Source organism: Phoca vitulina, unplaced genomic scaffold, assembly GCF_004348235.1.
Source record: "Phoca vitulina isolate PV1807 unplaced genomic scaffold, GSC_HSeal_1.0 scaffold18, whole genome shotgun sequence".
In the NCBI taxonomy this organism is placed as follows: Eukaryota; Metazoa; Chordata; class Mammalia; order Carnivora; family Phocidae; genus Phoca; species Phoca vitulina.
In genome coordinates this window covers 1,901,661-1,923,827 of record NW_022589721.1, presented here as the reverse complement: position 1 = coordinate 1,923,827, position 22,167 = coordinate 1,901,661, and the positions used below count along the sequence as shown (strand labels likewise).

At 37.9% G+C, this 22,167-nt stretch overlaps 1 protein-coding gene across 1 annotated transcript in view; it reads right to left on the bottom strand.

Annotated features, from left to right (window-relative positions):
• Window positions 1-5,295: 5,295 nt before the first annotated feature.
• Window positions 5,296-22,167, bottom strand: part of DCAF13 (DDB1 and CUL4 associated factor 13) — a 26,012-nt gene continuing 9,140 nt past the window's right edge. Inside the window, exons 5-11 of the mRNA XM_032415819.1 lie at window positions 21,185-21,340; window positions 17,208-17,285; window positions 15,252-15,334; window positions 11,352-11,516; window positions 8,068-8,203; window positions 6,684-6,847; window positions 5,296-5,999 (exon numbers count right to left, since the gene is read on the bottom strand). Of these exons, the coding sequence (XP_032271710.1) occupies window positions 5,912-5,999; window positions 6,684-6,847; window positions 8,068-8,203; window positions 11,352-11,516; window positions 15,252-15,334; window positions 17,208-17,285; window positions 21,185-21,340 (870 nt within the window). The 3' untranslated portion in view covers window positions 5,296-5,911. The remainder of the gene's footprint in view (window positions 6,000-6,683; window positions 6,848-8,067; window positions 8,204-11,351; window positions 11,517-15,251; window positions 15,335-17,207; window positions 17,286-21,184; window positions 21,341-22,167) is intronic.

Sequence of the window (22,167 nt, the reverse complement as noted above, 5' to 3'; positions counted from 1 at the left end):
GAGACCATCAGATTATGTGCAAGGGAAAGCTTGGAGACACACCATTCACCAAGGTCAATAGGAATGTGCTGGTGAGAGCAGCAGTAACATCACCAAAAAGTTCAGTGCTAGTTCTCCTCTACAGACCAGAACCGATGGTAGAAAAAGGAATCCGAGAGCTGAGCTCATTAAAATCCATGGTGATCATGCCCTTGCCCCCAAACACATACAAGTAAGAGAGGTCAAGTGGTGGTGCTTAACCATTAGAAGCCAGGAGGCAGTCATGACCAGCAAGGTTGGAGGGGCAGCCAAATAGCCTTAATCTGCAGGGAGTTTGGGAAATCACTAAAGCATCATGTCCTTGAGGCAATTAGATGGATATCCAATAATGGTACTCCGACATCTAGAGCCATAAAAAGACAAGAATGGAGGAGGCCGGGTGTAATCACAGTAAAAAGGCACAATCCCTTGCTCAGTTACCAGACTTGAGCTGGAACTGCTGATTGCAGAGGTGGTTGGGTCCTTAGGGGGAGGGACCTTGCAAAACCACAAGTATATGATATAATGGTTTCTCAAAAGGACCTATGGCCATTTACTTACTGTAACTGTGCACGGGGAAAAGAGGGATACACAGATATTGCAAGGATTATTTGGCCCAAGATCTGAGTTGACATTTTATTCCCAAGACCTGAGGAGTCATTACGACCCTGTTAGAATGGCAACCTACGGGGATCTTATAAATGGAGATCTAGGGGCGCCTGGGTGGCTCAGTCGGTAAGCGTCTGCCTTCGGCTCAGGTCATGATCCCAGAGTCCTGGGATCGAGCCCTGCATCGGGCTCCCTGCTCTGCTGGAAGCCTGCTTCTCCCTCTTCCACTCCCCCTGCTTGTGTTCCCTCTCTCGCTGTCTCTCTCTGTCAAATAAATAAAATCTTTAAAAAATAAAATAAAATAAAATAGAGATCTAAAGTCTAACTTACAGTAGGGTCTGCTGAGTCCATGGACCTACCCAGTTGTCATTTCCTCAGTTCCCAAGTGTATAATTGGAAATGATATAGTTGGAATAACTACCACATTGGGTCCCTGACCCATGAAATAAGAGCTGTGACAGGAAAAACAAGTAAAAAGCCTCTTACATGCCACCTCTTCCCCCCCAGGACAGTAAATCAAAATCGATATTGCATTGGGGGTGGGTAGGCTAGGGGAGATTAGTGTCACCATTAAGGACCTAAAAAATACTGGGGGTGGGTGGGCAGGAAAGGAGCAGGTACATTCTCTTTCGTATCTGAATTGAATCTGCCAGTCTGACCTCTGCACAAACCAGACGGATTGTGGAGAACGACTAACATACGCCACTGCAAGCCGTCAGTGGTAGCGCTGATCCCCCGCTGCTGTGCCGGACACAGCACTGTTGCTAGAGCAGGTATGCCGGTAGGCCTCAGGGACACGGTGTGCAGCTACGCATTTGGCAAATGTGGTTTCTATTCCGGCTAGAAAAGAGGATCAGAAAGTTCAGGCTCACATGGAATGAACAATATTCACTTAATTTTGCCCTCAGACTATGAACTCTCCTGTACTCTCTCACAGTCCAGAGATCGAGGCTGACTGGACATCCGTCCATTAATCCTATCAAGGTTCAGCAATCTGCCACATTGAGTGATTTTTTAGGAGTCTAGTGATCAGGGGGCATACCACAAGATCTCTTCCAAAGCGTAACTGCTGCATTGGAAGGAAGCATTGGGCTTGGCAGACCCATTTGAGTTTTGTAGGCAACACATTTCACACCTAAGAATACTTACTGCTTTGGCTCATCTGCTGGGTAATACAGAAGGCAACAAGCCTTGAGTGGAGCCCAGATCAGGAAATAGTTCTGGGGATGCCTGGGTGGCTCAGCCAGTTAAGCATCTGCCTTTGGCTCAGGTCATGATCCCAGGGTCCTGGGATCGAGTCCCACATTGGTCTCCTTGCTCAGTGGGAAGCCTGCTTCTCCCTCTGCCTGCCACTCCCCCTCCTTGTGCTCGCTCTCTCTCTGACAAATAAATAAAATCTTAAAAAATAAAAATAAAAAAGGAAATAGTTTTATATCAGGTCTAGGCTATGGTACAAGCAGCCCTGATGCTTGGGCCACAAGAATCAGTAGACCTTACAGTATAGGAAGCATTACTGGTGGAAAAAAACAGTGTGAAGTTTACGGTAAGCCCCAGTGGGAGAATCACAAGACCCTGGGATTCCGCCGGAGCAAGGCTATGCTATCTGCAGTGGAAAATTAGACCTTTCGAGAAGTGGCTTCTGGAATGTGACTGACCTCTGGTAGACACAGAATGCTTGATGAGCGCCCAATCACCATGTGTCCACAACTGCCCATTTTGAGATGAATTTAGTCAGAACTACCAATATATGAAGTTGTATGAACTCAGCAGCAGTCCATCAGAAGACAAGAATGGTACATCTGAGATAGAGCCTAAGCAAGCTATAGGAGTAGGTCGCACAGACTTCCACATCACCCACCATAGCTGCATCGGTGTCATTCCTCCCATTTGCACCAACAGCCTTGGGGGGTAAACCAGCTGAAGGAAGTGGATAATGCCCAAGCTTAGTTTACTGAGGGGTTGGCTTGGCTCAATATGTGGGCACAAGGCACAAATGGACCATGGCTGCCTTAAAAACACATCAAGGGATGGCCTTGAAAGACAGCAGTGAGGGAAAATCTTCCCAGTGGGTGGATCTATGAGCAATGTACCTGGTTATCATTTTATGTAAAGGCGGCCTTAGATGAGATTCCTGGGCAGCGGTCAATGGCTGGTCAGGGTATGGAAGGAAAAGGGCTAGAAGATCTGACAAGGAAGTCTGGAGTAGAGGCATATGGATGGATATGAGGGAGTCAAGAATAAATATTTTGTGTAACATGTTAATGTCCACCAAAAAAATCCACCATGGAAGAGGCACTGAAGCACCGAGTAGACAGAATAACTCCACTAGTTGACATTAGCCAAACTGGAAGAGGCACAAGGGGCACATGGATGGAATGGCTTGTGGCAGAGACAGAGGCTATGAATGAGCTCAACAAATGAACTCCCACTTACCAAAGCTGATCTAGCTATTGTGTCTCTGACTGTCCAAACTGTTAGTGACAGAGACCAATGCTGTGTTGATATAGCACTATTTATTTCCCGAGGAGAACAAAAGACCATTTGGTGTCAACATGACTATACTGATCCCTTTGATCCTAGAAGGGCCAGTGATTCATTTTCACAGATATCTACGCCAGTATCCCCAGGTATCAGTCACAAAGTCTCAGCCAGCACCACTATCTGGGCATTACCAGAATGCCTAATTCACAGGCATGAATCCCACTCAACACAGTATTCATCCAGGGAGCCTACTTCAAAGCAAAGGAGGTAAGAGACCGGGCCCAACCAAAGGACCCCACTGGTCATAGCACATACACAGTGCAGAAATACACAGTCTCACAGATTACTGGAATGGCCTGCCAATGACATAATGTAAGCACCAGCCCAGATACAATACAGTAAAAGGATGGGGTACCATCCTTCTGAATGCATTAAATCCATCAAATCACAAACCTTTGTGTCCAAGGACCAAGAAAGAAAAGGAATGGCTCCACCATTCCTAGTGACCCACTGCTTCCCATTCCTAAAACTCTGGGCTCTGCAGGGTTGGAAGAATTGTTGCCAAAGGGGTACATACTCTTGCTAGGGAACACTGCAAAAGTCCTACTCCTAAGTTATAACTTTTAAGTTATGACTATCACCAAGGTACTTTGAACTTATGTCCAGGGACCAGCAGGCTAGAAGAGTGGTCAGCCTCCTGGCAGGAGTACTGACTTTGACCAGAGGCAGTTTGGAGGAGCTGGGAGAAATACGTGCAGAACACAGGCAATCTCTTTGGTGTCTGCTGATATTCCCTTGCTCCACTGCAACTGTTAATGGGTATGTGTAGCAACCCCTATCTGAGAAGGTTATGACTACCAAAGGTTCAGACCCCTCAGGAATGAAGGTTTGGGTCATGCTGTTAGGTAAGCCACCAAAACTTGCTAAGAAGGTGATAGCTGTGGATGAGGAAAATTTTAAAAAGATGACAGAAGACAGAGAGGATGAGTACTAGTTGCGGCCCTTCAGAGACAGGAGTTCCTGACCATCCAACCAAACTCCCTCTTCTAAAAGAGGTGCATGGAAATCATGGAGGAGTTGCTCCCCAAAGCTGTAAGAAGTGGATCTGTGTGGCACAAAGGGGTGCAGCTACAGAATGCTCTGCTCAGAATTCCTTCAAGAACCGGCTGCAGGAAGCACAGCTGACAGAGTCCTAGCTGAGGACCCCACGGCTGCTCCCTGGAACTGACTGAGCACAGGGAGGCTACTAGTGCTGGCCCAGTCTTGAATGGGGGACTCCTTTGACAAGCAACTTTGGTTCCAGGACACCCCATCAGCCTGGCCCAACCTTTCTTAGAACCACACTGCAGCCTGAGGCTCCTTCTACTCAGTCCTTTCTTCCTGCTCTCCTGTCACAGGTGTCAAGCCTACAGTCCAGACAGAAGGCTCTCCCTGTGTACTCCTGCTCCCGCCTCTTAATCCTCTACAGACAGTTCCGGCCAATAAATCTCTTGCCCATCTAATCTCATTTAGGTATCTGCTTCTTGTAGGACTTAAACTACACCAAAGCTCATATTTTTGGATCAGTTTTTGCATACTTCTTTGAAACCACACCCGAACTAATAGCAGTATAGGTGCAAAACTCAACTTCGTTCATCTTGCAAATCAAGTAAGTAGGGCCTACAATAGATCATATGAATTAAAAAGGTAGACAGATGATCTCTTCTCAGCCTTAAGAAAAATATGGTGAAATATCCAAGATATCCAAGAAAGCATAAATAATACAATGATCACACAGCTTAAGAAACTGAACATTAGTAAGAGTTGGAGTCTCCTGTGTATCCCACCCTATCTTCCTCTCTCTCTCCAGATTTTGATCTTTATCATCCCTGTGCATTTCTTTATATTTTTAATACAAATATATGCATTCTTAACATATATATTTGTGTGTTTTAAAAAATCTCTTCTTTCAGTTTTTTGTCTTTTTAAGTAGGCTCCACAACCAGCATGGAGCTCAGTGTAGGGCTTGACCCCATGACTCGGAGATCAAGACCTGAGCTACAATCAAGAGTCGGATGCTTAACCAACTGAGCCACCCAGGTGCCCCTAAAAATCTATTCTTTACTTAAAATTTCCTAAAATTTGGGTTATATATACTCATAGTAAAGTTTACTAAACTACAATTTAAAAAAAAAAAAACAACATATGTCACACAGCAGTATTTATGATTTACTGAGATTGAGAAATTAGAAATGGATCAAAGTTACAATGTTGAGAAAAGGAGGTTTTATTATCTTAACTTGACCATAAATTATAATTTTTATAAAAGTTATATAAATGCAAGCTGATCATCTTTAAAGTCTCAAAGAGCCAAATACAAATAAAGCACAGAAAATTAATTGAATTAAAAAAGTTCTGACATAATTCTTCCACGTTACATGTAATCATAGGAAGAATCATTGCAATAATTACCCAAAGTAATATTAAAGGTAACAAAAGAGCTGTTTGGTCTTAAATGTAAATTCAAATGTACAGTATATCTATAATAATAGATCAAAGAGAAAGTGTATCTGCAATTTCTAACAGTAATAAACATGTTAGCTAGCAAATACTGTATTCTTCAATGAAATAAGAAAGCAGATCAAGGATAAAATGTTGGATAGTCTTATCAACCAGGCCACCTTTCCGGACAGTTTTTCAGGGTAGTGTTCTACACATGTAACTGAACTGTTTGTTATTATTCTAAAGCCAGTACTTTATTTGCAGTCTGCACATCAAAATGTAACAAATAATTATTCATCAGGATTGGTAGGAATACCAAGTATTATTTCACAACTGCCACTATGTGTTTCTTCTTCTCTGACACAATTGATACAGATCCAGGCTTGCTATGTTTGAGACGATTCACCTCCCTAGAAATAAACAAAATAAACATAATTAAACGTAAGCACGTTTATGAGAAATCACCTTAACCAAAGAAAGCTTTCTTAGAAAAACCACAGTCTTTTCTTTCACCAGAAAACTCCTTATTAAAAAAGAAGTTTTCACAAGGAGATTGGGTAAAAAGTAGCTAGAGATCAACTTTGTTTAACTTATTTGCTTCTTCTCTTATCACATAACGATGTCCTATTACAAAGAGAAGAATATTCTCCTGGGAAAATGGTAGCGAGAGCTCTGTCTTAGATCCAAAATTCTATGATGGATAAAAATTTTTCTAACATGTTTCAAGAAATGGATGCTATGAGTTCTTTGCATTCTTTCACTTGGAAAATAATACCTCTTAATTCCAGCTTCATTAGAAATCATTTTTTAAAACATTATTTACAATAGTTTTTTTTAGTATGAGCAGAAATGTTTTCTTATTTTGATTGAATTCATTTTTACTGGTTGCCCTTTAAACATAATCTCAAAAAATAGGTAATGGAAATTCCCAGATAATCATTGCTTCCCCTTCAGGGAGTATCCAAAAACATCTCTACTGTGTAACAGCACATAAACTATTCCCTCAAAAGGCAGGTTTTTGTTTATTTCCAGCGAGCTAAGAGGAGAAGTTAGAAAAGGGTACTCAGAGAGAAATCAAATGCCCCAAATCATACTTCCGTCGGCGAGCTTCCTTCATGATGCGCTGTTCCTGGATCTGGCTGTAGATAGATTTTGGTAGATGCCGGTGACGAGCAATGCGTTTTATATGAGGATGATGTTGAAATTTCTCTTTCAACTTCTGGTTATAATCTTTGGCTGCTTTTTCTCGTGATGTAAGCTGGAAAAATGCATTTTGATATTTCAATGAATGGTTTGTTCTTTTTCTTCATATAACAAAGCTAGGAAGCACCGTTTGTCCCAAAAACTAAACTTCTAGGACATGCAACCAAAATTGCCAATGTAATTCTACCCTTTACAAGGTTATGTGAGTCATATCTCTGCAAACACTGAATTTCCTTTTAGGCTGTATGCCTCCAATGTAGATAGATGCCACCAAGTTAAAATATCAGTGCTGAGGGAGCAGGGCTATGTGGACCACTGAATCGGACCTTCTCTGGGCATAAATAACAGAGAAAAAGCTCCTAAAATAATCCCTCAACATTTTTCCATAAAAATAACTACTCAAAACGAAAACAAAAAGTGTTCAATTCTGTAATGACAAGGTCTTGTTTAACAAATGTTAAGGATGATATGATTTAGAGGAACTTGTAATGATGAACTGAAACCTAGGCATAGTGTAATACTTACCAATCATTAAGCCTAAAATAAAATTGTCTTTAATTACTGTTTATCATATCTTGATTTTCTTACTGGGGCTAAGTAGAAAATAACTCACATTTAACCTTTCCTTTTTAAACTCAGTATTTGTTGCTGATATAAACACTCATATTTGATACGTCTCATGTTTCTGCTATGTTTTTGATGTTTTTCTAAATGTCTCATATTTCTGCTATGAAACATGAGACATTTAGGATAACACCAAAAGAAAAACCAACCATAACCCCAACCCAGAGGTAGCCAGCCAATGATAATATGTGTTATATCTTCACTGAATCTTTTTTATAGCCTGAAGCTTTCTGTAATTTTTTTTTAAGTTAGTGTTTCACTGTTTTTGAAATTAAAAGACCTCCCAGGCACTTGCAGCCTTTGATGTGCCGGATTACTATTCCTTTAACAGAAGAAACAGGTATTCTCAGTTCTAACCTTCTAGTCTCTACACCTTCTCTCCTTATCTCAAGAAAAACACAAAGAATCAAGAAGGCTCAAATATTATCAAACGTTTTAATTAACAAAGGCCCCTGAAGGTGCCTGTGACATGAAAAAAGTAAATCTCAATACAGATTTGTCTATTTTGTTGCTAACTTATTTCTTTTTATCACAATTATGCCAGTTTGATCAAAATACTTAAAGAACTTCAAATAAATTCTTTACAATATAATAATACCCACTAAATTAGAAACTAGTTTTATGATAATGAAAGAAAACGAGTTCTCTTACCACACCCAATTTTTCAGAAGCATTAGCTTTCCATAGACGAATGTTCATTTCATCAGATCCACACATAATATATTTGCTGTCAGAAGTCCATTTTACACAGATAACATGTTGCATTCTCTTTGTGTGATAGACTTCCCTAAAGAAGAGGAATTAAGTTAAAATTAGGATTTTGATATAGATTTTCTTTAACCATTGCCCATCAAGTATCAGGATAGCACTTCTGAGTCTGAAGAGAGTATAAAAGGGAAATTCAAATTAATTTTAACATACTTTTATTGAACCAAACTAACAAGGTTCTATGCTAAACCCTGGGGACTTAAAAAAATTCCTGACCTCAGAGAAATTACAATTCAATAAGAAAAATAAACAAACTAAGCAAAACCAGATGCCCAGGATAAAGTTCACAAAATTACTGAAGGCATATAACACAAATAAAATATGTTGAAGCTAGAGTAATTTTTTAACAATAAGAAATAGATTGTCTCCTCCCTCCAAATCAATACAGGTCAATAATCACTTTTTTTTTTTTTCATTTTACTGGAGAATAAAATAAATGTAATAGCATTCAAAGAGCACATCCTGATATGTTGATCCTAATGTCTGATTTTTGTTTCAGTCAAATTGTTTTAAAAAGCTTGCTTAATTAAAGTGAGAGTTGATGATTTACATGTGTGAACAGAAAGGGAAGGCTATAGAAGTATCTGATGAGTTAAGAATCATTTTATAAATGGAAATGTAAAATATCGTACCTATTTGGAAAGGCTGTGAAACATGTTAAGTGAATTCACAGAAGATACTATATTGGGAAAGTGTTAAGAAGAGCATTAAAAAACAAGTAAAAGACGGGGTCAGGAAAAATAGAGACTTTTGGAGAAATGAACTTTCCATATCTGGGTTAGATGATTCAAAATGCAGACTTGAGAGAAAGGAAACGAGCCTGGCCACTCTGCACAGTAAAAGAAAACCCACACATGATGACCAGATCAAAAAGAATTTGGATTTATAAAAAATATCTGAGACACACTCACGAAACTAGTCTTTTACACTGTTTCTAACGGGTATGTTTCGAGCTCTTGAGTGAACTCGTAGAGAAACCCTAAGAAATGTATTTCTAAAAGGTGAAGGATGGTTAGAAAGAACATCAACTATTAAAATAAAAACATGATAGACTGCATTTTTCCCCCCTCTCAATTATCTGCTTTTACAAGATTCATTTCTCATAATCTCTACCTATTTAAGCGGCCCTTCTTTTCTTTAGCAATATAATATATGTATGTATGTATTTATTTATTTAAAAAGATTTTATTTGTCAGAGAAAGAGAGAAAGAGAGAGAACACAAGCAGGGGGAATAGCAGGCAGGGGGAGAAGCAGGCTCCTCACAAAGCAAGGAGCCTGATGCAAGACTTGATCAGAGGACCCTGGGATCATGACCTAGGCCAAAGGCAAACCCTTAATCAACTTAGCCACCCAGGCATCCCATAATGAATTTAAATGACAGGAAATTCAGGGTGCCTGGATGGCTCTTTTGGTTAAGTGTCTGCCTTTGGCTCAGGTCATAATCTCAGGGTCCCGGGATGGAGTCCTGTGGCGCATTCCCTGCTCAGTGAGTAGCCTACTTTTCCCTCTCCCTCTGCAGCTCCCCCTGCTTGTGCTTGCTTGCATGCTCTCTCTCTCAAATACATAAAATCTTAAAAAAAAAAAAAAAAAAAACAAATGATAGGAAATTCATCAGGCTTTAACCATTAAAAATAATCTGTTGATATATGAAACCAGTCAAATCCATGGTTAGTTCCTTAACCAAAATAGAGCCTCCTTAATGGTAAACTATGCAGAGTTCTTAACTTCTAGATATGTTTATACGCGTTAAAGATTTACAAAAGGGGGGCGCCTGGGTGGCTCAGTCGGTTGAGCGGCTGCCTTCGGCTCAGGTCATGATCCCAGGGTCCTGGGATTGAGCCCCGCGTCGGGCTCCCTGCTCATCTGGGAGCCTGCTTCTCCCTCTCCCACTCTCTCTGCTTGTGTTCCCTCTCTTGCTGTGTCTCTCTCTGTCAAATAAATAAAATCTTTAAAAAAAAAAAAAAGATTTACAAAAGCTCACTAAAAGTTACACTATTAGGAGATACCTTTTAAAACCTTAAATTCTTTACTACACAAATTATTCCATGTGAATGCAAGTAATTTACTAGTTTGCTTCGTAAATATTGAAATAGCAATTAAAGTCTAATTTCATTTTTTTAAGCTCTCAAATTAGTAACTTTATTATTTTTTTATTATGTTCAGTTAGCCACCATATAGTACACATCATTAGCTTTTGATGTAGTGTTCAACGATTCATTAGTTGTATATAACACCCAGTACTCATCACAATATGTGCCTTCCTTAATACCCATCGCCCGACTACCCCATCACCCCATCCCCCTCCCTTCTGAAACCCTTGGTTTGTTTCCCGGAGTCCATAGTCTCTCATGGTTTGTGTCCCTCTCTGATTTCCCCCCTCTTCAGTTTTCCCTCCCTTCCCCTATGGTCCTCTGTGCTACTTCTTATGTTCCACATATGAATGAAACCATATGATAATTGTCTTTCTCTACTTGACTTATTTCACTTAGCATAATTCCCTCCAGTTCCATCCATGTCGATGCAAGTGGTGTGTATTCATCCTTTCTGATGGCTGAGTAATATTCCATTGCATATATGGACCACATCTTCTTTATCCATTCATCTGTTGAAGGGCATCTCGGCTCCTTCCACAGTTTGGCTATTGCGGACATTGCTGCTATGAACATTGGGGGTGCATGTGCCCCTTCTTTCCACTACATCTGTATGTTTGGGGTAAATATCTAGTAGTGCAATTGCTGGGTCATAGGGTAGCTCTATTTTTAACTTTTTGAGGACTGTTTTCTAATTTCAAATACTGACTTATTGTAGTTTTTAATAATCTATTAAAAATTTACTTTAGAATTACATTTTACCATTTTAAAGTCTTTCAAAGAAAAACAGTTTAAAAATAAAGATTACTCAAAGCACTGGCTGTGCTATTTGACGTTTGTAATGAACTAGAGCAGACCACAGAACAAACCAGAACTACCTGTTAAGCAGATGAAGGCAAAGATCAGAGGAAATACCACTTGTATCTAAACCCAATCACAAGTACCATATACCACCGCTGTGATTACAAAGTTAGTCCACCATATACACATAACCAAACAACCTTTCAAAAAAGGTAAATGATGATCAAGACAAGAAAACATCAATAAGAAAAAATAGTTTACTGGTAGTCACATACCTGCTTCTACTTTTGTCCACAGGAAAGATACGAATAGATTTATCAAAACTAGCAGACACAAACTCTTTCCCAGTGGGAGAATAATCCACATCAAGCACCGCAGATACATGATCCATATGTACCATTACAGGAGTGTCCAGTGCACGCATATCAAAAGTATACAAGCTGTAAATGAAATTTTGATTATTCCATACAAATTTCTATAAAGAAACATATGCAGTACTAAGAGACACTAAGGAAATTAAGACCATTAGCTAAATAATGCACACCTAAATATATAGCTTTTTTATATAGCAGCAAGGGATAGGGAAAAATATTACCAGCTTTTATTATTCCTTAAGATTACACTTACACACTTCCATCCTCATTGTAGAAAATGTGAAACTTTCAAAAAAGTACAGAGTACAAAGCTTACCTTCAATTCCACCACCCAGAGAAACAACAGTTAGTGCAGTATAATTACTTCTAATCTTTTCACTATGCTAATATTTAAATATATACTTTTAACAAAATTTGTAACATTGTATAAAGTTCTGTATTCTGATATTTCATGTAGCATATTATAAACACTTATGGTTGCATACTTAAATGAGTTAAAATAACTTATAAATTATTTAAAAATTTAAATATATTTATTTATAATTTATTAATAAAAAATTTCCAACTTTCAATTTTAAATAATTCTTAAATTCCAGTATTTGAATTTTTGAAATTCAATCTTTAACTGAATGGGACAAATTCAATTAAATCTGGACAAATTCCTGCAAGTAAATTACTAAGTCCAAAAGCATGAGAACTTTTAAGGTTTTTGAGTTGACAAGTCATTTCCAACAAAGTTCCACTCCTGTCGGTGATATATAAAAGTGACTATGGCTTTTCAAAGGGTGTATTAAAATTAGAAAGCTATACTTTGTGCACAGCTGGTAAAAAAAAAAAAGGAGTTCATTATTTTCAAGATTTAAAAATTCTTTTTTTTTTTTTTTAAGATTTTATTTATTTATTTGACAGAGAGATATAGAGAGAGCACAAGTAGGCAGAGAGGTAGGCAGAGGGAGAGGGAGACGCACGCTCTCCGCTGAGCAGGGAGCCCGATGCGGGACTCGATCCCAGGACCCTGGGATCATGACCTGAGCCGAAGGCAGCCACTTAACCGACTAAGCCACCCAGGTGCCCCAAGATTTAAAAATTCTTAATCAACAGCTAAAATAATAATGCTTCAAATGAACCAATGTGCATAACCGACAACAGTAACACAGCATTACTATAATCAAGTTCCTAACATTACAACACTTCAAAATGCTAAGATTACTGAGCAAAAGTTTGAGGAGAAACCAGGTATCTATGTAATTTCAAGGTATCTCTCCAAAGATTAGTGTTAATTACAAAAGGAAAAAAAAATTGTAACTTTATAGTGCAGAAACTTGCCAGATACCACCTTAACTAAGTGATCAAGATTAACACCACCAGTAATAAGACACAGTGACATCATGTACCCCTGAAGTGATGAGCCAAGAAGGGCACATCTGTATTGTGGTATTCTTGCAAAAATTGTATAGTCTCAATCTAATAATGAGAAAACATCAGTTTAGCCCAAATTAAGGGCAGTCTACAAGGTAAACTAACAAGTAAATCCTTTTCAAAAGTATTAAGGTCATCAAAAACAAGGGAAGATTGAGCAACAGTCACAGACGGAGCAGACTAAGGAGACATGACAATTAAATGCAACGTGGAATCCTGTGTTGGATTCTAGAACGGACAAAGAACATTAATGGAAAGACTGGTGATGGAGTAAAGTCTGTAGTTTAGTTAATCAATGTCAAATGTATTGTACCAATGTTAATCTCTTGTTTTTGCTAACTGAACTATGGTTACATAAGATGTCAACCTTGGGGGAAGCTGGCTGACAGATACTATTTTTGCATCTTTTCAGTAAGCCTAAAAAAATGTTTAAAAAATTGACCTAACACTTAAAGAATACTTTTTAACATCATTACTATGAAAAATCACTCATGGTATTGGTAAAATATCCCAAATGACACAAAATTCTCAAGAGACAAGTCACTGTTGGTGGCGTTGTTTAAATCTCCCAACATACACAGGATGGTCAGCCAATGTCATACTGATCTTTGAGGTTAAACTTCTGAGTTGACAACTGCTTTATATTCATTGTCTAGAGCAGTGGTTCTCAACCAGGTTTTCTTTGTTTTAGCACATTGTGATTTGTTAGTAAATTCTGTTAATCTCTACACAAGAAAAAGGTTAAGAACTTATTCAAAATCTAAGTAAATCAACCCATTTGAATAGAAAATGTTTACATAAACAAAGTTTCAAGTTACAGGAGTCTTTAGGGATTATCTATTTCAACCCTATTATCTTACTGATGATGAAACTATGGCATGCAGTTAGTTTACATGACTAAGTCCAAATTTTTACAGCAGTTACTTGGGTGGGTTTTAAATTCAGAATGATTAGATTATTTGGTGGGCAATAAAAGAAAATACAAAAAACCATAGACTACCAAGGCAAGATCACTTTCAAGTAAGAGCAATTACGGTAGTCTAACAGCCTTCTTACAAGGGATGTGCTTTTTGTTTCAGGTGTCATATGAAATTCTTCCCAAGGCAAGAACTGAGAAATCCCAGAGATACTCTGTAAAAAGGTATCTTGCCAAAAGAGCTAATTAGAACAAACTTTAGAAACCTTAGTAAGGTTGGTCAGCAAAACACTATTTTATTACCTTTACCTGGAATAAGGCCATTTAATTTCTAATCGTTCATAAAGACTTAAAGGCCTTCAACTAATTTGGTTGGATATTACCACCTAATGAGAATCCAACTGAGCATAAGTAAAGAAAGTCATAACAGATGTTTTTAGTTGGTACCACTAAAACATCATGTAATAAATCCTATTTCTGAGCTAATTTATGTTTTCATAAATAATGACAGTGGAAAGAACAAAGAATTTAAATGCCGAAGATCTAAAGTTCAATCCAGTGACAAACTTTCACCTTCTCAAAAAAACATGTATTAAGAATCTACCATATGCATTGTACTACAACAAATGCTTTGGATTAAAGAAAAGGTAAGACACTCTTTCCTCCCTAGGGGATTAAACTCCCAGCTTTAACACCCTCATGTCTAAAAAGGGGATAACATACATGTCCTCCTACCTACCTTACAGGGATACTGAGAAGATAAAATAAGACAGCCAATGTGAAATGCCTCAACAAGTTTTAAGGCAATATATAAGGGATCATAAAATTCCATCTAGGTCAAAAATGTAAGGCTGCTAAGTCACTTTGCACGGAGTCTATAAACATTAAGGTAAAAATTGAAACTTTATTTTTCCTTTTGTCTTACTGAAGTTAATAGTGATGCTGATAACATGACTATATGAATATCAGCTATGTGAAGAACTACACATTTGGTAGGCAAATATTTTCAGTTTCTATTAAAACATGTATGGTTCAGTCATTATTTATATGGTACAGAGATCAGCCAACTTTTTCTGTGAAGGGCCACATAATAAATATTTTTAGCTTTGTGGGCCATGTGGTCTCTGTTGCAACCACTCAACTCAGGCATGATAGCACAAAAGCAGCCATATTCAACATATAAATGTGTATCATTATATTCCAATAACTATGTACAAAAACAGGCAGCAGATAGGATTTGGTCCATGGGTTGTAGATTACTGTCTCTGGTCTGTATCACTTTGAAAACTGAGAATATTTTTCTAAGAAGCTCTTCTCCCATTTGGGAAATACATTTACTTTAGCAAAGCAAGTGACAATTTTCTAATATTTGAAGGACTATTACCTACGAAAACATATTAGTAAGATTTATACAACTGAGTCACTTCACATAGAAACAAGTAAGTTTTAAAAAGAAGAAAACTTACTTGTAATCTTCATTTGCTGCAGTAAAAATGAAAGCTTCCATAGGGTTCCAACAAATTGTATTTGTTCTCATATCTAAGATGACCTGAGAAAGGAAGAATACACTAACCCATTACCATTAAATCAATTCCCTCTCAAATGGATAAGTCTCCCACTTCATTTCCTTTCCTTTTTTTTTAATTGATTTAAGCAAATATTTAGTAAACACCTGTTATGTGCACAGTACTCAGTTCGGTGCAACAGGAAAAGAAATCAATCAATCATTGTTTCCAGAGTACACAGGCTAAATAGTAAATACTGAAAAGTACAAAAATGCTTAATAAATGGTCCTTCAACCTCAAATAACTTATAGTTTAGTGAGAAAAATGAGATATATGTAAGAAAAGTTAAAATACAAACAAACAGTAAATGATTAAGTATCAAATTGGGGGCAAAATTAACAGTGATTTTAGGGTTAAAGAAGAGAAGAAAGGTTTCAAAAAAGACAAGCATGATTTGAGCTGACCTGGGAAGGACCAGCATATTAGTGTTCTCAGCAAGAACACTACTGGCATTTTGAGTAGAATAATCTTTTGTTTGGTGTAACTGTCCACTGTAGATGTTTAGCCTCTCAGGCACATGTCCACTAAAGGCTAGTCTCTAAAATGTCTCTCCCACATTTCTAAAAATATACCCCTTGTTGAGAACTAATAAGTGTAGGAGAGAAAAGATAGAAGACACAATGACAGCCTACTATATAGAATAAAGAAATGAGAGAAAATAGTATCTCTACCTCCATCAAGGCGACTTGCATGTGACAAACCCTATTTAAATTTTGTCTTACTGACTGAAACAAATATATCAATGGAATGCAAACTGGGACCAGATCTGGAAGGCCTTGAAAGCCAGGCTATAGTTCTTTTCTTCAACTAAAAGTAATGGAGCACCATTAAAAACAGAAAATGTAAGGGCAGAGGGGGCAGAAACTACTATTTATTAAACTAGATTTCATCTTAGCATTTGGCTAAGTGGTTAAAATATCATGTTTTATTCTCACCAATGTGCTGGAAAGTAATTATTAACATCATTTTACAGGAGAAACACAGATTAAGTTGCCTGCTTAAGGTCTAACACCAAAGTTCATGCAGGATTGGCCCACTATACCATGTGAATGAGTGAAATGATTAAAATGGTACTTTGGAAAGATCATCATTTTTATGTAGTTCAAACCTCAATGAATATACTCTACTTCTAATATTTTCGAATTTACTACATGTAGTAAAAATGGTTTAGAAACAACAAAAATGTTAAAAGCATTTCTTTCACATGTGGACTATCACAATGGACTTGTGGCACATGAGCAGTGTCTAGGCCCTTCTGCACTCTGAGTTGGAGCACTTGAAATCAACTTTATCCCCTTTCACTTACAGGAGCACTCCTCTCTACTGACAATACATCTGTCCCTCTTGAGAGTCAGCTTAAGGTTGTTTCAGCTTTGGTCTCTAAGTCCTGGAATGACTGCCTTAAAACTGCTGGGAGATGTGTCACCTTGAACAAGATAGTGCCTATCTAAACAAAACGTCAACAATAGTATCCATTAGCATGTAATTAAACAAAGCTGGTTATGTGAATCCATTACAAAACATTCTAGAACAGAATACTGTATGTGTCTTTTGAAAACCAGGGGTGTGAAGTAATGGGATGCAATACTTAAGAACTTTGAGCTCAGTAAGTACAAATTTGGGTGCCTAAAATTTACTGGCATTATGGAAGATATGAAGTTGACTAGGATATAGAACTTAGTGAAGATTTAAGGGTCTCGAAAAAGCAACAGTGAGATGAGAGAATGCCATTATAATGCCTTTGGCTTCTAAGAACAAGCCTGTGAAAATATTTAATTCTGAAAAAAACATTTGCTCCATATTTTTTTGTCACTCACTTCATAGAGGAATGCATTAACAATTGTACTTGAAACTCACCTTTTTCAGGGGAGTAGACTGCCTCATATCATATAGTACTATATTCCTGTCAGAAGCACAACTTCCCAAGAGAAATGTCTAAAAACAACAATCATCAGTTAAAAGCCAGGCTTGGCAGCAAACCCTGTCCATTCAAAGAACAAATGATTCAAATGCCCTTATTGTTTATGTTTAAGATACAAAGTTATAATAATATCAAAGTCCATTTTTAAGATAGAACAATGAATCACTCATAACCTCAGCAACCTAAGTCAAGTATTTTCATTGCTAAATGCCCATGAGTGTATTTTACATGTCAGTGATGGGAGTGTTCAGATAATTCAGTGTTCTTTTTATAACAGAACATATTCTATTTATCCATTCTTTTTTTTTTTTTTTTTAAGATTTTATTTATTTGAGAGAGAGGGAAAGATAGAGAGTGAGAGAGCACAAGCAGGGCCAGGGACAGAGGGAGAAGCAGACTCCCCACTGACCGGGTAGCCAGACATGGGGCTCGATCCCAGGACACCAGGATCATGACCTGACCCAAAGGCAGACACTCAACAGCTGAGCCACCCAGGTGCCCCTATTTATCCATTCTTCAACAATCCTAGTTTTCAGTATTATCACGAACACTTCAACAAACATTTTCATAAATTCAAATCTTCTTTTTCTAAAATTTCAGTAATGGATTACTGAGTCAAAAGTATGAACAATTTTATGGCTTTGATATTTAGGACAAATTGTTTTCCAAGGAGCTGTATCAATATACACAGCAGTGTGGAAATATGTCAGTTTTACTGCAACCAGGAAGCATTAAGGTAGTGGCATTTAAAAGTTCATATCTGTACAGAAATATTTTCTAATCATATAAACTATTGATTTTTAATACTTAAACATTTCCTCATGCTCATTACCTTTGTATAAACTAAGCCTGTTCTTTGTCCAACTGTTTAATTGCTGCATGTATAAACTAATTTTTAGTTACCAAGAGATTATCATGTTAATGGTATAAGAAAATATCCTGGTATCTAAGTTTTACACTCTCAGAGACCCAAAGCTGGTAAAAGAGAAAAAAGATTAAGTCAAAGTAGCAGGGTATAAAATTGTTTGTATGAACTACTGGAACAGGAGGTGCTGCAGTTTGACATGAGTTTGGCCTTGTGGTGCTGCTGAGAGGTCAGCCAGTCAGAGGGCACCCTTCCTGCCCCCAGCACATACCCACCTGCAAGTATTTAATTTACTTTTAAGTCAGTTATAGTGTCCAAGAGGCTGATATAAGTAACCCCTGGCTTTATGTTAAAACAAGCCCTCTACCTACCAGCAGGACCTGAGTCCTGCCATGCCTCCTCACTCATGGTTCCTGACACTTATAACTCCTGGCTTCTGCCTATCACTTCCTACTGCAAGCTTAGGAAGAAGACTTATCTACTACATGGCTGTATGGCCAGCTAACTACTACTGTATGTGTGTACACAGTCCAAATAAAACATCATAAAGCTAATGCTACAATCATGATCTCTTGTCCAGTCCTTTCCAAAACCTTCCTTTTTGGGGTGCCTGGGTGGTTCAGTCAGTTTAAGCATCTGCCTTCAGCTCAGGTCATGATCCCAGGTCCTGGAATTGAGCCCCGCATTGGGCTTCCTGCTCGCATCGGGGGGGCTCCTGCTCGGCAGGAAGTCTGCTTCTCTCTCTCTCCCTCTTCTTCTGCCCTCCCCCACAATGCTCATTCTCTCTCCCCCAAATAATAAATTCTTTAGAAAAAACAAAAACAAAACAAAACCCAAAACCTTCATTTTTAAATCACTTCCTCTGAGACTTTCCCCTAGTTAGTGACTCCTCTCAATCTTTCTTGGTTTCTCATTATGCCACCTCAAAGTCTGACTAGGTTCCATTTCTAAAAATAAAGACTTTAATCTGAGCAAAGCAAAAGATTCTGCCTAGACTGAAAGCCGACTTTTACACTATAAAATGTGGCAATGCTCAGCATAAAACTTTTGGCTTTACCAAAATTGTAGGCTTCAGTATTTTAACAGAAAATTAACTATTCATGATTAGAGGAAACAAATACACTCCCCACTTGTTCACAGCAACATGCCCTTCCCATTAAGTTTAATATAGGGTAAGAGACACGCACACCATTTGCTTTTACCACTCAGTTCATAAGGGTAATAATAATAATAAAAAAAACCCATACAGCTTAACAAATATAGTTGTTATACAGGCAAGTTTGAAAAACATGGTCACTAGGTCATTACTAATAACTAATTATGATTTTTGGAATTAACCATCAGCTCTTCTGACACAGGTGTTCACCAAAATAGAGAAGCAAAATACTGTTTATCCCTCAGAGAAATAGGAATCAAATTCTCTCTGTTCTGTTTATTTTTTTAATAGTAATAACATCATCCTAAATTTGGGTAGCATCTTTAAAAAATATTCACATAGAATTCATCATGTTTTACCCTCATGACAAACATATAAAGTACACTGGAAGATGTATTTAATCTCATTTTAAAAATAAAGAAGCAAATATAGAGAAGTGTGACTTGTATAAGGTCACTGCCAAGGTACACTGGCAGAAAATACAGTTCCAGTTTAGCTCCACACCAAGTAGGACACAAAATGTTTCTACAAATTGCTTGTGTTTGTAGCCTGCTTCTGCCTAGGGTCACCTTGGCCTGGCTCTACTTAGCTGGCTTGCCCCCGCCCCCCATGCCATATCTCACTTCTACAATCAAAAGGTGATGGAGGATGGAGTGAGGAAGATACAGTACAGATACTCTAGACCAAGGGTCAGCAAACTTTTTCTGTAAAGGACCAAAGAGTAAATATTTTAGACTTTGTGGGCCATTGTGCTGTCATAGTACAAAGGCAGCTACAAACAGTCTATAAATGAAAGGACATGGCTGTGTTCTAGTAAAAATGTGATTTATAAAAACAGGCAGTGGGCTCACGAACCAGTTTGCCAACCCCTGCTCTTGACCTATAGCCCCTCCCAGAAGTGTGCAGGTAGGTATGTGCTGCGGGCAGGAAGGATGCCGTCTGACCTCTCAGCAGCACCACAAGGCCAAAGTCACATCAAACTGCAGCACCTCATGTTCCAATACTTCATATAAACAATTTTATACCCTGCTACTTTGACTTAACTTTTTTCCCCTTTTATCAGCTTGGGTCTCTGAGAGTGCAAAACTTACATATCAGGATATTCTCTTATACCATCTAACATCATAATCTCTTGATAACTTTGAAGATTAGTTTATACATGCAGCAATTTCCTTTTCTTTCTGCAGGAAGAGGCATCTCTACTGAGTCTTTTGGACAATGAGTTCATCTATTGTTATGTATTCAGAAATAGCTCAGGGGAAGGTCTTAAGTAAGGGCTAGCTTAGCCTTTAGGGCAGCCTCCTTTCCTAAATTCAGACCTCAATAAACAATAAGTAGAGTTTAATCTCCAACTCTTCCCTCAGACCTCGAAGGACTTAGGAATCACCATATCAGACATCTGAGCAAAGAAAAATATAACTATCATCAGGCAGTATAGTAGTAATCGTGCATATTATTATAGATCTTTAGTGCCCTTGTCACTTACAAATAATTAAAGAAAACAATGCTCAATGCCTCTTCTGACCTCGATGAGAGTTAAGAAATGAACATCTCCCCAAACATACAATGATGCAATCTGTGGAACATGAGCACTGAAGGCATGAGTAAAACCGTTCACAGTACAGTATTTGCTTGACTTCTACTCCTAAGAGCACATGCACACACCTTCCTTTAATGCTACGTAACACTGGTACATGGGGCTAAACTGTGCGCAAACATGTCAAGATTGACCAAAGGTGTCAGAACTCAGATATACTCTGGAAAACTAACCAAATGTCAGAAGCCCACTAAAATTTAAACAAATTCTTATATCATACACTCAAAAGCTTCCTAAACAGAGCTGAAATTATTAAAGAAACAACAAGCAGAAGTATTTCAAAAAGCAGCATTACCTCAATTGGGTTAAATTTAACACTACTTATACTGTCGAATCCCCAGGTCATTGAACATACAGGACTTGTTCTTTGTTCATCCCAAATGTCCACTTGCTGTCCACATGTGGCAAAAACAGCTTCTTTCCAGTGATGATCAATTCCCGTATACACTGTCTTTAAGAGCAAAGATGTTGTTTTAGATGGGTCTTTTTATCATTAATATTTCAAATCTGCATATTTTAAATATATTTACCCACACTCTCATTTTTTTAAGAAAATCCCTGTTTACAAAGAAACTCCTTTGAAGCCTTTACTTAAAGACTCAGTAGAGCATATGACTCTTGATCTCAGGGTCGTGAGTTCAAGCCCCACACTAGGCGTGGAATCTACTTAAAAAATGAAAAAAAAAAATAAAGGAGAGACGAACCATGAGAGACTATGGACTCTGAAAAACAAACTGAGGGTTCTAGAGGGGAGGGGGGTGGGGGGATGGGTTAGCCTGGTGATGGGTATTAAAGAGGGCACGTTCTGCATGGAGCACTGGGTGTTACACGCAAACAATGAATCATGGAACACTACATCAAAAACTAATGATGTAACGTATAGGGATTAACATAACATAATAAAATAAAATATATACTCATAAAAAATAAATAAAGGATAAAACAGTATGATAAAAAGTAATGATTCCTATCACACATTCTAGGAATAAAGAAAACTGTTAACATGGATGTATTTAAGTTTGAATACATACCTGAAGTAATCCCTAAATCATCACTGGGTATTCCAGGATCTTGCAAACAATTAATGAAATACGGAAGTAAGGTCTAAAACACTCAGTTCCACATTTAACATATGAAGTACTGATTCCAGGACAAAAACACCGAAACCAACAATTGGATTAAAATTTAGGGGGAGAAATAAACCTGGCAAGGATGGATGCTAATACTGTTAAAATCAGTAAAATCTCATAAATTTGGTATTATCCATTTAAAAGATGT